General features: G+C 35.5%; 3 protein-coding genes across 3 annotated transcripts in view; 2 read left to right on the top strand and 1 right to left on the bottom strand.

Moving 5' to 3' along the window:
* Positions 1-5,295, top strand: part of LOC120340515 (uncharacterized) — a 30,519-nt gene extending 25,224 nt beyond the window's left edge. The window contains exons 12-15 of the mRNA XM_039408790.2: positions 871-1,073; positions 1,739-2,598; positions 2,960-3,135; positions 3,940-5,295. Of these exons, the coding sequence (XP_039264724.2) occupies positions 871-1,073; positions 1,739-2,598; positions 2,960-3,135; positions 3,940-4,084 (1,384 nt within the window). The 3' untranslated portion in view covers positions 4,085-5,295. The remainder of the gene's footprint in view (positions 1-870; positions 1,074-1,738; positions 2,599-2,959; positions 3,136-3,939) is intronic.
* Positions 5,296-7,083: 1,788 nt separating this feature from the next.
* LOC120340564 (uncharacterized) lies at positions 7,084-8,826 on the top strand. The gene is made up of 2 exons (XM_039408852.2): positions 7,084-7,359; positions 8,277-8,826. Exons 1-2 carry the CDS (start codon positions 7,163-7,165, stop codon positions 8,440-8,442), a joined length of 363 nt encoding a protein of 120 aa, XP_039264786.2. The 5' UTR covers positions 7,084-7,162; the 3' UTR covers positions 8,443-8,826.
* A 427-nt stretch (positions 8,827-9,253) lies between these two features.
* LOC120340549 (uncharacterized) lies at positions 9,254-16,024 on the bottom strand. Its single transcript, XM_039408833.2, has 2 exons — positions 13,756-16,024; positions 9,254-11,116 (listed from the first exon to the last, which is right to left on the bottom strand). Exons 1-2 carry the CDS (start codon positions 15,984-15,986, stop codon positions 10,129-10,131), a joined length of 3,219 nt encoding a protein of 1,072 aa, XP_039264767.2. The 5' UTR covers positions 15,987-16,024; the 3' UTR covers positions 9,254-10,128.
* Between the last annotated feature and the right edge of the window lie 954 nt (positions 16,025-16,978).

The raw sequence follows: 16,978 nt of genomic DNA, 5'->3' as shown, positions 1-16,978 counted from the left end.
AGCCCGCGACGCTTGACTGAATTATATTAACAAAACAGCTGTATTGACGATTATATTGTTTACGTGACAGAATTTGTTTTGAGACAAGTATATAATTCACAATCACTCGTTTAATGGGTCTATAATTGATTATAATTAGACAAATGGCAACAGAACGTGAAAAAGTTGATGCTGAGTGCAAATGGTTTAATGACGCAGAAAATATTCTGATGATCAGTCTTCGCGCACTGCTTGAAATTTCACTGAAATCTATGTGAAAAATATGTGCGGCCCTCCAATGACTTGCAACCTTTGTTTTGGCCCACGAATGACAAAAGTTTGCCGACCCCTGGTCTAGGTGTTCTCAATTTTCATTCTATCTCATTTTCCCCTTTGAAAATTTTTAAAAATAAAATTGACCCCTTTAGCTGTGCATGTAAATTGTCTTTTTGAGTATGTCGTAAGTGAAATGGAGATGGGGCATAAAAAACATTTATTGTTCAACAAAAAAGATCTCAATCCCAAGACTGTTACAGTCTGTTATGTGGTCCCTTATGTACTTTCTTGCTTATTATTTTCCCCGACTACAGGCCAAATTTACTTTTGGTTGAGAACCCTTTAATAATCATGTGGCACACCACTGAATGTCATCCAGTTACTAGTCCTAGTTGGATATATGAATAGCTAATCTATAATTTCAGATACACAAATTTGGGATTTAGCCAATCTTATTGCAATTTTTCACAAATTTTAATTGTTTTAAGATGATTGTATGTTTTATACCACATTGTGAACGATTTGAGTTTATTAAACATTTCGAATAAAAATACCTAATATATCAAATTATGTTTTGATATCATAATTCCATCTCATTTTTTTTTTTTCCCGCAGGAAAATGCCGTCATTCAGTAATAAGTTATCTCCGCTTATTCAACAAAGTAAAGTATCTGGTTCAGCCCCTTCCTTATATGATGTCCCTCAACCTTTGATTAAATCACCGGGCCATGGACAATCTGTAGATCCAAGAATGTCACAGAGTAGCAATACATCAGGAGAAAGCAGTGGGATGACTGGATCATCAAAAAGAAGTTCAGGTATGATGTAACAATGGATGATTGTGATTATTTTGTTATGTAATAATAGTCATTTATTAATTTATTATATGGGGTCATTAGAACGTAACTTAATCATACAGAAGATAAACTTGCACTGAATAGAAGTTTGCTTGTGACCAATGGCCATATTGGTTCGGACTCAATTGTAGTTGTACAAAATTTTGACTCCGAATCCAACTGCGATGAAATGAAATTTTGATTATAAAATTTTTTCATATGCAAGCATTTTTAAATAGACTGAGTAAACCTAATAGTTTTTAAATCTTTTTGAAAAATTCTGACTTTGTCACATCATCGAAAGTCTGAAATCTCAACGCCGGGGAATTCAGAATTTGGACTCTGACTTTGGGGTGTTTGAAATTATAACTTCGGTTTCGACTCCAGTGAACGAAAACATGCCAAACAACAACTCCAAAGCCTTGTAACGATAAACAAAGACATTTCAGGGTTCAGACTAGACGGAAAATCTCGGAACAGAATCCCACTATAAAATTGTACAATGAGGCTTCACAAACCTCAGATATTTTCTACAACTGGGCTTATTACAAATAAAATCAGATCAGTAAATGTTTCAAAGGAAATTCCATATTTGAACAGTTTTTTGTTTTTGCTGAAATTTTAAACATATTTTATTCTTTATTCAGCTGCCGATACCAGTATTTATGACATGCCACGTAAACTGAGTGACACGCCTGTGAGGCCACCGTTACAGCATCAAGATGCCTTCCATAAAGTTGATGACGAGGGACATCCTAGCTATGAAAAAATGTCATCACAGTCAATAGAATTCAACGAAGAAGATCAAGACCCGTATACTATTATGACGTCTGCGCCAACGTTAGCAATGTTTTCATCACATGTTCCACCGGCCCATGTTCGGTTAGCAGATAGTTTTGACGTTCCTCCACCTGTACATAGAGACTTAAAACCTGGAAGAAAAAGCCTTGGTTCGGACGGTGGATCTTCTCAAAGTGGTCTCGACACTCGTAAAAAGAACAATTCGAGAGATAGTTATGAGAGTGATGAAGCTGTATCACCGCCTCATACTTCGGTCGTTCATACCATGCCTATCGTTAACGAACCTAAATCATTGCAATACGGGGGAGGTTTCAGCCCAATTGGGTCAAGAAGTAGTAGTATAACGTCACCGCAACACGCCAAGTTGAATGATTTTAATTCCCGTTTGAGTGTGAGCCCCACCCCACCTCAGAGGCCGCCTAAACATAGTTTTTCAAGCTTGTCACCCAGGTCCCCTCCGATGGCAACACAGATTTCTCAACTACCGGGGCGGCCCTATACACCCAGCCATGAGTCCCATAGGAATAATAGTCAATTAGGTTACGATCCTTCTGCTGTTCCTGAGAGACCACCGAAACCAGCTAACATGAGAATGAATACTGTAGCACCAATGGGCTGGGACGAATCGAAAATGCTGCCAAAGCGACCTCCGAAATCAAGTGAAGATCACAGCTTCGTACCTTCAAGGCCACCGAAACCAAGCATGGTAAGTTTATTTTATTCTTAATTTTTCGGGTTTCCTGTCAAAGTAACGACGCTTCTTCGATACAAAGAGAAAACTTTCCCAAGCATGGGCTGTTGAACACTTGTTTTCCAAATTTATTTAGATTTGATATTACTGGTTTTCATCAGTTATTTTATGCACTACGCTTAATAATAAAAAAGCCAGCAAATGGAAGCAAAAGAATAAATGCATTACAGTCGGAGGAATTGGTGAAGGAGTAAGCATGTGTGGCGCTGCTTTGAGCAAAAAAATATTACAGTATTATTTGGACAACATCCTATCTTATTCAGATGTGATGTTACTGCTGTGGCTCTAATCAAGAGATATATACATTTATTTTTAGACGCCATCCACTGGAGATTCTTTATTCAGCGGAAGTAGTTTGCATTCTGGTTCATTCTTTCCACTTGGCCCGTCAGCATATGGACCTTCAACTGTTGTTCCACCTCCTCCCGATGCTGATAAAGAAATCAAATATATTGAAATTAACGCTCAAGTTCAACCACCCGCAGATGATCGGTAAGTTGGTTCTTCTTCTTTTGAATTTGTGAATAATTTTGGGTACTCCCGAAGTATGTGAATCAAAGTGGCGGCCACTGGAACGAAGTATGTGTACCAGGTAGTATGTTCTATTACGAGTTTGAAGACTAGCCAAGTGACTCCCATAGTATTTGTACCTGAAATTATGGCCTGACCCTAACCTGGTACACATACTATGTTCTGGTGTCTGCCATCTTGGTTCACATACTTCCAGAGTACCTAATTTTGTTGTTGTGTATTCCAATAAATACATTTTTTGCTCGGTGGAGATTCAATTTTCCTAATTTTCTGATGCGAATATAAGAACATGATTTATTGTGGGGTGATTGTTGTAGTCAAGGCGTGAAGTCAGAGTCGAGATTTTGAATTTTCTGGAGTCCGAGTTTTATAATTGTTATACTGTGTGTCAAAATTTTTGTACAAGAACACAAACAACATCAAGTTTCTAAGCTCTCTTTACAGTCTGTTATAGTAGGCTTGCGTACGCCAAAGTTTCTATTATTAAAATTTGATTTTCTTAGTCCAATTTTCTCCGCCACCAAGTACATGAATTTTGAATGAATAACTTGTTGACTAATTTCAGTACTCGCCATGGACTGGCGGTTGGACAAGAGGCAGTGGTCCACCATATGATTTGGTTGTTTTTTCACTCCCCAGTGATAAACATAGAAATCCTATCCCTGAAATTCAAAATCGCTCTTTTGGTTTATCATGGTTCGCTCCTTTGGCTTTGAATCCATTTTTTTGTTAATTATTTTTTATTCTTTTCACTTGATTATTTAGGAATGTACCAAGTGAACCATCTGTGGAATATTTCCAACTTGACGTCGGCAAAACCAGAGCTCTCGAACTGTCAAAGAAAGAACGACAGAAAATGCAACAACGAGCACACTCTGAAGCGCATTCGTTAGGAAGAGGAAAGGATTGAATAATTGAAATAACTCTCCACTGTCCGCAATTAAATTAACTTCGATTGATCAGAGTGCTGTACAATTTCAAAGTCAGATATAAGCAATTTTACAACTTTTTTTTTTTTTTGAAGACTTGTTGTTAATGGGACTAAGGGCGCTAATTAATTGAGTGAATTTTCTTATTTCATCATTATATTTGAGTCATTTAAGTATTTACGAATTTAATATTGATAATTCTGATATAAATCAGATAGTCAAAAATAATATTTTTATAAATGGTAAGGTTTCGCCAGCAATTGTGTGTTACTGTGGTAGGAATTTTATTGCTTTTCCGAGTTTATGTTATCTTGCAAAAAGTGGGTTTGGGACTTTGAAATTCATTTTTATGTTCAACTTGTTAAATTATATTGCTCGAAAGTAATCAAAAATAATAGTATATTTAAAAAGTCAGCATGTCAATATGTGTGATATGTACAGCAGGTTACAGATAGTATTTGGGATTACCTGACTGGACTGTTTTTTTTAATGTGGTGTTGACTGCGTGCCAGTAACTGTAATTTACTATAAGTCACTGCCCATAAAGTTGAACTATGATTCTTATTCTATTCTCACCAGAACGCTCATCATATAGTATCATACTTTCTAGTTAGTCTGTTCTGTCTTGTTTTCATTGAAGTCGAAAGTCATTTGTACTCTGCAAAAGGGATTTGACCATTCAGTAATATTGGCAAATTTTCAAAATTATTTGGCGATATTTGATAATAAAAATTAGTTGATATAATTCGCAATGAAGAAATTCTATTTTATCTCAATTCGTTGCACCGAATAAGGTTAAATTAACCAAATTGATTTTGAAGTTATCAATAATGTTTGCACTAAGTGGACTTACTTGGTGTGTGCCAAAGTTGAAATATTTGCAGGAGGCAATGACATCATGTTGTTTATTACCCTGACACTATCGTTTTATTGTTATCTGTTTTGTTAAACATTTTAATCAAAATTCATATTTTTATTAGCATTATTTTATGCTAGCTTCCATCATGTTTTAAATTCTTAGATAAAAACAAAAATTGTTACCAAGTTTCTTTATGTGCAATGTACTACTTTCGTTTAATTTTTTTTTCTCTATTCGGTTGTTTTTTCTTTTTTGACACTAATTTTTTGCGTAGTAATTTTCTTATTATTATATTTTATCAACAATTCATTTAAATAAATCTAAATCACAGTATGTTACAGTGCTATTCATTAATTTTCTATTTTTTATTCATCTCTGAAATGCATGATACCTTAATCTGACGGACATGTTTAATTTTGCTAAAGAATGCCTTTTCAAACGTGTTAAAACAATGTATGTTGTTGGATTATCATTAGTTTTGTCGATTCTGTCAAATGGAATTTCCCCTTCATTTTCCATCAGTTTTGCGATAAGCAGTACATCAGAAAATTGATTTATTTCAGGTAACTCAGTACTGTTTTGATTGAAACTTCAAATATAACTTAAACAAGCATCAGTGTTGGGAAGGGCTCAGCCATTGAATTCACTCGAGTTAGACAAACCATTTATCAATAACTCGAAGTGATTCGAGTCAACTAAATGTCAATGAACTTAACTCAGTGATTGGTTCGACTTCATACTTGACTCGAATGATTCGTCCCTCGTCTCGACTTGGTACTCATATTTGATACCAGCAAGCCGCAGACCCAAGTGATTAAATAAACTTGCCTAATCAATGCAAATATTTTAGTGAGTGTAGGTTATGAGTTTGAGTGTGATATGAAGGAGTGCTGCCTAAGTAAAACCAAGAATCTATATTAGTCTTGTTTACTGAACGAAAAGTTTGTCATTGCAAGAACATGATTTCCAAGCTGCTTTTGACTGTTTGAAATAGCCTACTAAAAATCGGTATTTGAATATTTTGATTCAATCCATCCCAGTCTCAAGTGTCATTACTTTGTTGAAATATTGTTCACTGGTTGTCCAACCAGTAAAAATAGTATTCGAGTGAAAATTCGCAATTTTGAACTTGAATAAGGTTTATACTCATTACAATTCACTCATACTCATCAAACGTTACTGACGCAGCACATCTATTGATAACCATATTCTGATTGAGTAAAATTATTCTGTACTATTCTGTTAACCTTCTTATATGTTTATTTGAATTATGATTTCTCTCTATATTTACGTTTTATTTTTTTTTATTGAAATAAAGTACCATAGCAGTGAAATTGTTTTTGATGACTTCGTTAGGGTGGACCAGATGCAATAGTGTATATTAGTCGCGCCCAGGCGATGAGCCTTCGAAGATTTACAAATATAAAGTATAAAAACTCCGGTAAAAATCACTTCTCTTCGTCCCGTTTTTGGTACAGGTTTTGTGTAGTAATACGACTTCTTGTCCGCTCACCAGTCCATGTCGTGTATGCAATAATTAATATAGGATAGGATTTACATATTTATCTAGAGGGAAAGGAAAGTAGATAAGACCGGTTAATCATAGGTCGAACCACGGCCTCTCGTCCGTTTACCAGTACATGTCGGGTATGGGATGAGTTAGCAAGTTATTTTGTTTTCAGATGGTGGAGGAAGCCGTAACTGACCAGAAGTTACATGAACCATCATACAGCGGCGAGGAGTCCAACAATCCTCTCGCACATAATTATCGCCAACGGGATTGGAATCTGCGAACCCACCAGGGTAATTAGAGGTGCTGCGACAACGTATTCCGAACGCTTATAGGGATGCACAACACCGCCGAGCCAATGTTTTTTCTTTCGGATTGAAGAGGACGCAGCCGTCCAGTGGGTGAGTGAACACAACACGTTACTGCGACCAGAAGACAGGCCGTGGGATTCGAACCAGCCCAGGGTGATCCCAGGTGCCGCTTATCACGAGCTAATCGCCGAGATCCATTATTCATCTTATCTGTTCCAGTATTAGTTTTGTTGTTAAAGAGAAACTGATTATTTCTCATCTTTTATGACATCACAACCGATTGCAAAACTTTTCAATTTAATACTTTTCAACAAATTTAATTGCTATAGTTCGTTTACTTTATAGTATAGTAAAGTAATTCGCAATAAACAGCTACAAAATGAGTATGAATATGTCGCTAAGATACGAGGTGCCCAACCCTCGCGGGCATTCAGTTTCAAAGCAAAAGATTGAGAAAGACCGGATTATGAAAGATGAATTGATGGCGGAAAGAATTAAAGTGGTTCAAACTGAACTTGACGTGGGCCTGAAGGCTGCTTGGGCCGAAGGACTCGAGGAAGCGAGTACGATAAAAAGGTACAACCTCTTACTAATGTCTAGTTTTCCTAATTTCACCTGTCAGTCTCGGTCTTTAAAATGTAAAAAAATGATATTCGTCTAATATTTAGAATTAATCCCGTCGCAGCACATATCATAAATCAGTGATGTATATGTTATTGGCAGGACCGGATCATCCTTCAAGAGCCCCTAAGCACTAAGATTTTGGTGCTTTACATGTATGAAAAATTAAAAACAATTTTTGGAAACAGTTCTTCTACTTACAAGCATTGATAGAAAAGTTAATCACTATACTAGAGAACTTTTTTTTCGACCAATATTGAGGTCTGTATCTTATGACTCGAATTGTTTCATTAAACACTGAGTCATCATTTAAAAATTGTCTAAGGAAATTTCCGTGGTGCCCAATGTAGTTTGGTGCATATATTTATACACAACTGCTGAGATTGCATACCAATGCAGCATTACCTGGAACATACGTAAAAGCATAACCCAAAAACTGAACCAGATCCATGGTTTTTTATTTATCTTCCACCTGCAAAACCTTCCTAAGCTTTTTGTTCGCCGGATAGAACGCACTTTCTGCTGCACTATTCATTTCCGTGCATAATCCGTTTATCGATCCATTGGTGGATTGAGAATTACGTTTGAAAAGATAGCTGGACTCTTCGAAGTCAAAGTCTAGGACGATGTACTAGTTAGCTGTTCCCATATTCGGGCTGATAAAATGACCAAATATCATGGTCCGCCCCATGATTAAATCTCTACACGATTTCTCTCGCGAGGATATGACCGTATTCTCTTCAAATATTATACTCTGAGAGTCTCGTCAAACAGCATCATACGGAATGACAACAATGCACCTGTGGGTGAAAAAGAATGCCGCCCGTCACTGTAAAACAAATATTTAAATAATAGCTATAAATATTTTACAGGTACGACATGAACAAAGAAGAAAATGCGAGTCAGCTATACAAAACGAAAAGAGCTCTTGTATCCGTTCGGAGAGCCGCCTTGAAAAAATTACTGGAGACGGAATACGAACAGCATGAGCGGGAAATTCATAAACAAGGAATGGCATTTTATAAAAAACGGACATGATTTTATGTGTGTTTTATTTTATTCGGGTAGGGTAGGAGAAACAAACACATTAGAACACAACTGTGAGTCTTCCGCAGGGTTGTGGTGTCGGAATCTTACATTTTCGCTTAGGTTTAAAGTTTACGAAGACGATAGATCGCCAAAAATTGTAACTTATCGCAAGTTCACATCCTTCAAAATTAGGAGTCAAGAGTTTTCACGTAACCGCTGGTCGGTTACGACTTCCTCCATCATCAAGACCGTGCTTCCGAAACAAATAATTGGCTAACTAATCCCATACCCTACCTGGACTGGTTACCGGACGAAAGGCTGTGGTTCGTCATATGATTAAGCTGTCTTTCCTCTCCCCCGGGATAAATATGTAAATCTCATCCTATCAACACATAGGAATATTGAGAGGCATATAACATTAAAGCCAAACTTTTCAAACAAACTAAAAAGACAATAAATTCGCCAAGTTTTCGTTATCAATTTGATTATTTCGTAGTTAGAAGGGCCAGAAAATTTCATTTAATCAAACCAGCAATCGAAGTCAAACTTTTCCAACCCGAAGTTGTTGTTTTTTTCGACGATTTGGTACTCTGATGGAACTCTCGATTCCACAATCGAGAAGTACGGTAATGAATTACCAAAACGTATGGCGGCAATATTAGTTTATTAATGTACGGTACCGCCTTGACGTCACGGCTGATGGGTACGCACTTCGCGGAAGCTAATTATAAAAATACGTGCTTTATGAATTGGAAGTGCCTCTCGCTTTAGTGATAGCAAAATATTCTGACCAATCTCTATCGGTATATGTATACGAAAATTTTTAGGCTCATAGAATTTTCTTAATATGGATATAAATGCATAACACTGCCAAGACTTGTAAAAACATATTTGTGTAACTGAATAAAAAGCACAAACAGGTAGAAGTTACATGCATGTGCTCAACAAATTTACATCTATGAGCATTTGTCATCTGAGTTTATTTATAAGCTATAAAGGTAAACCACAGATGTGGAATAAGAAATACCTATAACTTAAGATCATCAGATAAAATGGGACAAATCTAGCCTTGCTCAGTTAAAATTTGGGTAAGGTACCCTTATGTCCACAAACCAGTCGTGCATTTCAGCATTTCATACTCGTTTACTTGGTCAAGCACTGTAGCCAATGCCAACAGTAAAAACTCGATAACTTCCTAGGTATAATACCATACAGCATGCTTTTCCTAGTCATAAATATGAGGGGTAAAGCAGGGGCAGACTTTTATATACATCCAATAAGCACAACTGTGCAAAATTGTATTGAACAAAAATTGGCTCTATTCATTCAAACTTGATAACTAGTGCCTTCTCACAAGCACGCTTTACTTTCAACTTTGTATGCATTCTCATGAATTGAACATGAGCAATTTCACTTCATTCAGTTTTTCAGACAATCTCTCTAGATTGTCTGTATAGAGAGGGTCCTCTTCCCTAGCAAATTGATTCCATCTCCAAAGGTGGCCCAATATCTCCCACAATACAGTTAACAGGTTTTTCATTGTTGAATTCTCTTTTCAACAATTCCTTTACTTGTTTGAATTTCAATCAAATGTAGGAGCTCCAGATGTAGCATATAGTATGTGTACCAGGATAGGATTCAGGCAGTACCCCATCTTGGTGCACATACTTCGGGAGCGCCCAAATATATAGTGCATTATGTTTTCTCATCCTCTTTTTGTTGTCTTTTCTGTTCTTGCATTTTCCGCATTCTTTCGAGAACCTGTGATTCAAAGTCATCATCTTCTTGACTAGATGGTTCTTCTGAATATTTGGACTTAGGTGCAACATCACCGTTTTTATGATGTCGATTCACGTCCTTATTCAGACCTAACTTTTGAGTGAAGTGTTGAGCATATGCAGTCAGATCAGCAGGCTTTCCTGATAACCACATAATACTGAGAGGATTTTCTGGGAATCCTATTTCTGAATCATGTGCCAACTGTGCTTCTTTAGCACTTGTGAACTCTATGACTGCGCTACCTTTTTTCTTTTTCATTGATACAATTAACGCAACAATGTTACCATACTTCATAAAAATTTTCATCAGAGTATCTCGTGAATATAAGTTTTCCTCGCCATCTTTTATATTCCACTTTATTTTTAATCTCGCTGGTTCTGCCATAAGATTATTTTTTCTTTCTTCTGCTTCCTCTTTGAGTAATTTCTTCATTGCGATCTGTTCCTCTTGTAGGATTCTCGATCCTTCTTCTCGTAGTCTTTCAATTTCTTGTTTCAAAGTTCTAGAAGCAGTTTTCATAGAATCCCTTTCTTGCATTTCAGCAGCTTTTTCACGAGCTTCCAAATCTAATTTGACTTTTTTACGTTTATCATCCAGTTTTTCTGTTCTTTCAGCCGCGGCCTTTCTTGCGTTTCGAACATGGTCATACGCTGCCCTCGCACCTAAATCTGTAAGAATTTTCAAGGCTTCGGAAAGCTCGTGAAACATTGCCGCTGCTTTTGGGTCATCGGGATTTTTATCAGGGTGAAGTTTCAGTGCTTTCTTTCTATACGCTTTCTTGATCTCTTTCACAGTGGCATTCTGTTTTATCTCAAAAAGCTGATACAAATCCTTGTTTTTTAAATCTTTTAATTCCGTCATTATCTTAACTTTTTTTTCTAAAATTTTCTGGAAAGAAACAACACTTTATTTAACAATAATAAAGTCTTACTTCCTAAGCATATATGTGCACATTAGTGATAAAAAAAATTACCAAGAGCAAAAGGATAAATATTATAACATTTCAAATATCCATGCAAAAAATTCATTAGAATTCACACACACAAAGTATCTTAATAAGAGTATAAGACATATAAATGGTGACAAAAATACACAATGAACTCGCTTCAAGTATAAACAGAAACAACAAATTCACACATATTGGCATTGAAACAGTCAAAAACATACATTAATAATCAAAGTAATATATTTATATATATAATTGTGCTAAAAATTCAAATGGACAATCGAAACATATTGAACAAAAGATAATTAGTGTATTCTAGGTTACTATGATGGCATCGCAGGCAATAATATATAGTTCAAACTGAAAGACGACGGTCCTTTATTTAAAACTGTAGCTCTTCAGCACCCAGCAGAGGCGGCTAATACAGATCATTTTTCACATATATACCAAATATATCATAAAAGAAAACTGCTCCAGCCTTTTAGTAATGCAATGATTGTCAATGATTAAGTTTGCCGAAGAAAAGTTTTGTTTGCTGTTCGAAAAGTTCAGAAGTCCCACAATATTGGAGAGGTGATTATGGGTACAGATCCTGTCACCACTACATAAGAAAGAGATCACTTGCTTAAGTAAAAACATATTTGGGCTTTGGCTAATAGAAATACAGTTTGAAAATTACCACCAACAAACTCCAAATTTACCAATTATTTCTAATATCTAATTTAAACGCAGATATCAAATTCACATATGAAGTTTGAATACTTCAAATTGTTCAAATATGCAGCAAAAGCAACACTTTTGTACAAACTTAATTTTGCAATTTTCTGCACTAACAAACCCATTACTCCAATTCTTAAACACAGTAATGATTTCACTGAAATTTTGAAATCATATTTTACAATATCATATATTTCTAGAATTAGTTATAACTGACATCTAGAATTTAAAGAAATTGAAAAAGCAAAAATTAATTTTGAAAACTAGGCAACATGAAATGAACAAGAACAGTATTATCAGTGCCAGTGAAAAGCTCCTAAACTTGAATTGATTATGATTTGTCACTTTTTACACAGCAGACTTGTGTTTTTACATACTTACACTGCAATATCACTTTATAATGTGATTATTTATTCAAGTTTATACACTTAAAGTAAGAAAGTGGACTATGAGAAAGTGGATTGTTAAAAGGATATTAGTTTGGACATCAAAAATGTACAAATATAGTTAGGTAGCATATTAGCTATCTTAGAGGCCTGCTATTTTAACATTAGTGAAGTTGAACGAAATTGTAAATAATACCAATCTTAATGATACAGCCTGGACATATATTACAATAAATATACGACAAAAAAGAAATCTAAAACTTCCGAGGTTTGAGGCACTAATGGATTCAATGAACTGGAAAATGTTTTGATAAATTAGCAAGGAAAAAGAAACATGTATGGAAATATTCAACCGAAGCCAAAGCTGACCAGGCAAGTACAAGAAGCAATTGTACATTGGATGAAATTTAAAATCCTAGCAGAAACACAACTCAAAAAATTTTCAACAGAGTAATCATCTCATTTTCCACATTATAGTTAGAAGTATTTAATAGGTTTTTATTTTTGTTCCAAATATTATAAGGTGTGAGGATGCCTATGTCAGCGAAATTGGTATCCTAAATTTCCATCTTCAATTTGAAGTATTTTGATTGTTTTAAAACAAATTAATAGGGAGCCCATATCCCAAACGCTCAAGTGAGGTACTATTATGGTGAAAACTAGGATTTTATGAAGAAACATTAAAAAATGAAAAAGGGTTAAAAATATTTATATCCAACTTCACTGATAAATCATAACAATTGGCACTGTAGAATTATTAGTCTGAGTTTGGCATGCTTTTATTGATACTAGTGCCGAGGCCATAATTTCAAATCCCCTGCAATCTCTAATTCTACAGAATCAAAAATTCAGACTTTCAGCGGTGATAATCGAAGTCAGTATTTAAAAAAAAAACTCAAAATATATTTATTAAGAGTTCTCAATGGACATTTGAAGGGCTACATGAAAAAAGCGTTAATTGTCAAAGTTTAGTTTGGAGTTAGAAGTTTGATTAGGAATACATTTCTTCAACCTGGTGTCAGAATCTAGTTTTTACCAACCTAAGTCGGAGGGAGTCGTTTTTAAAAAGGCTTGAAGTTTCGAGTTGATTAAAGAGGATCAATATATTAATCCATCCAGAAATATTGTCTACTTCATATATCAGGGTGTTCCTACATGCTGCTTCATAATACCACTCGATCATGCAACATCCATATATAGTAATAATTTATGTTGACTTTAAGTTTAAAATGACGATATGTAATTAATTACTCAAATTCCAGATTAATGTAGATTATTAACATTTTCTATATCAAACTATTCAATACCTGATAACGACACACAGAATTATTTAGTTTACCTTAAATTGTGAAATTGTTTCACAAAAACAGCAAAATCAAATTAGTATAATATAATTATTATTAAAAAGGAATGGTGAAAAAAATCAAATAGTTAGCATAAGAGAATGGGCACCATGGAGGATATAACAACGGTTATATTGTTCTAGTGATTGATTATATTTCTTTACTTAGTTTGATTGCATACTCCAAGTCCTTTTGCTCCTGTATTCTCATTTTTTCTCGCCTCTCTTCCTCTTTCTTACTTTGTTCGGCAGCCCATGACATTTGTGCTTTCTCTGACATTCCAGTTATATTTTTCGACGAGTTATTTGTATTCTTTTCAGGGACGAAACTACTTCCAAAAGCGTCAAAAGACGCGCTTGGATTTGGTACAAAAGAGTCTTTACCGAAAGGGTCGGCGCCGTTTGATGTATTATCCCCGACAGAAGGGCCACCAAAAGCGGCCCATGGGTCATCTGAAGAAACTTTTGAGGCATTGGATATGGCGTTTTCAGAATCATTAAACAGGCTAACTGATGGATTTGGATCAGAAAAATCGACTGAAAACATGTCTTTCTGTTTCGCAGGCGTATTTTCAGATTTTTTCGGACTACTTGCTGAGGTGGAGGAGGAAAATGGATCAGATCCGCCAAACGGATCATTATCGAAGGACGGTGTTTGAAAAGCATTAGATGAAGATGCAAACGGATCATCTTTAGAAGAAAACGGATCATTGGTATCGGGTTTTCCTGCTGAACTTCCGAAAGGATCATTTTGATCAACAGTGGAAGTAGAGCCAAATGCATCAGATATATTACTGGGTGTATTACCTGATTGAGTTACAACCGTGCTAAAAGCTGAAGTATCCGCAAATGGGTCACTTTTAAAAGTGTTATCCGATCCTCCGAAAGCATCTGATGATTTGAAAGGATCATCTTTGTTATCGAAGAAACTTTGCGAGTTATCGAAATCTGAGCCAAGTCCGTTTGTAGTTTCTGTCTCGCTTTTTAATGCAGATACAGCTTTATCATATTGCTCTATATTCGATGAAACAGTTTTCTGCTGTTCTGTGAGAGAAGTGATTTGTTCTTTGACTTTAACAATTTCATTTTCGGCATCACCGACTTGCTTCGTGATATTATGAAGCTGTTGTTGACCTATTTGCAAAGTTTGTTGAAGCTGAGTTTCTTCTGTTTTTAAACTATCTAGTTGACTTTTTATTTTATTATATTCTTCTTCTTGTTGAGCGTTCGCTAATTCTTGAGCTTTAATTTGACTTTGAAGACTAGAAATCGTTCTCGTTTCTTCCTGAACTTTTGCCCGTACATCGGCCAACATCCCATCAAGCTTGAGCTGCTGTTGATCCAATTCATCTATCCGAGTATGAGCTTCCGCTTTATCAGACTCAAGTTGAGATAAAGATGTACTCGCTCTGTCGAGAGTATTTTGAAGATCTTGGACTTCATTGCTTCGTTGTCGCACCACGAGTTCTTTTTCTCGGATCTCCCCAGTTAAAGTCTCCTTTTCACGTCTCAATTCTTCAATTTCACGATTTAGCGTGTCCAATTCTCTCAATGCGGAAAAATCACCAACTCCACTACTACCATCAGATAGACTCCCAGAGTCACCAAATCCAGAATCTCTCGTCTTTGACGCATAAACTTCTGGAGGTAGCTGTGTGGGCACCTCTATTCCTTTTACTTTTTGACTTATAAAATGCATCGCCAGAATAAACTGATCCTGCGTTAATTTACCAAGCTGCTGCTGATCGCATAAGTTCCAAACTTGAGCGAGTACTTGATGAGGGAGACCACTTTGTACAAAAATGTCCCTCGCTTCGGATCCAGCAATATAAGAATCAGCTCCTGCTTTTTGAGAAAATATTCCAAAAAATCTTGTGTATTCAATATCTGGAACAACACCTTTAATATACAAATTGGATTGTGGCGTTGAAACTGGAGTGCTAACACCCACTGGATTCAGGATAGAATTTGTAGATGTGACAGCGGGTTGTAGCAATCCTATGTTCGTACTAGGTAATTCAGTTTTAGCATTTGCTGAAGATATTAATGGTGGCAAGACAGCTACTGCCCCTACCAATACCGGCTTTCTTTTGGATGGTGGTACAATTTCTTGTGGTAAAATGGAAGGTACTGGTTCATGTTCTAGTGCTTTGTACACTAAATGCATAGCAACACAAAATTCATCTCTGTCCAAACACCCATCTTTATCGATATCTGAAAGTTCCCATACTTGTCCTAAAATGTCATTTGGGAGTTTGGAATTTACTAGAACAGGTTTTACTTTATCACCACCGAGTTTTCCACCGACAGGTCCAAGACTGTCAAATATGCTTTCAAACTTTTTTTTTTCTTCCCCTTGGATTTTCCATGCAACTCCCGCCATGACATAAGTTTGGAATAAGATTTATTGAAGAAAGTAAACTGAAAGATAAGATAAGTTTATTTCCACTCCATAATCAGCAAAAAGACGATAAAATGGTTGATAAAAACAAATTAATAAAAATTTATTATGAAATCAGGAGAGTAAACAAAACCTTGGACAAGGTTTAAAACGAACAGAATATAAGAAGGAAGGTATTGCCAAAAAGAAGTGGTATGTGTTCACTCACCTAGAACTATTGAATCAAATCATTCACACTCGCAAAAAACACACACACACAACCATAGGGCATTGATAAAACTAGAAAAAAGAGAGAAGCTTTAGATAAATTATATGGTAACCAAAAAATAAACACGTAAAAAAGAAATTAGAATAAAAGATGAAATGTAAAAAATAATAAGAATTGTTTACCACACCATTTTAATAATTTTATAAAAACTCCCAAACAAGAGTGAACTGTATTTAATAAAAGGACAAAAAAAATGATTTCGCCAAGCTGATTATAATTCAAATGTCAAATGCCAAATAGCCCAACCAAAGTTGTTAAAGTAGCCAAAGTTGAGTGCATGAAGAGGTGAGATAAACCTTTTCATTCACCAAAGACATGCCAAAATATTGCCAAATTGTAGTCCAGTTTACACCAATTATTAAATACTACTGGTAACAGTTTAAGTAAAATATAATTAGATTAGGGCAGTGGTTCCCAAACTTTTTAGAGTCGGGACCCACTATTCATTACCACAGCTAATGGCAACCCACTTAACTTTAATTTATTTATTTTTTTTTATGACATAACACAGCAGTGGCTAATCATCGCAAAACTACCGTGTTTCTTCGAAAATAAGACCTGGCCTGAAAATAAGATAATAATTTGATAATAATAATAATAATTTTCAAAATGATTTTATAATTAAACCCTACCCTTAAAATAAATTTTAAAATGTGTGGGAGAGGAAAGGTTCATTGGCTAGAGGTAAGGTGAGGATCACACCACA

The sequence above is a fragment of the Styela clava genome, chromosome 14, assembly GCF_964204865.1.
Source record: "Styela clava chromosome 14, kaStyClav1.hap1.2, whole genome shotgun sequence".
NCBI lineage: Eukaryota > Metazoa > Chordata > Ascidiacea > Stolidobranchia > Styelidae > Styela > Styela clava.
Note: the sequence above shows the minus strand (reverse complement) of the source record. Positions and strands in the feature narration are given on the sequence as shown.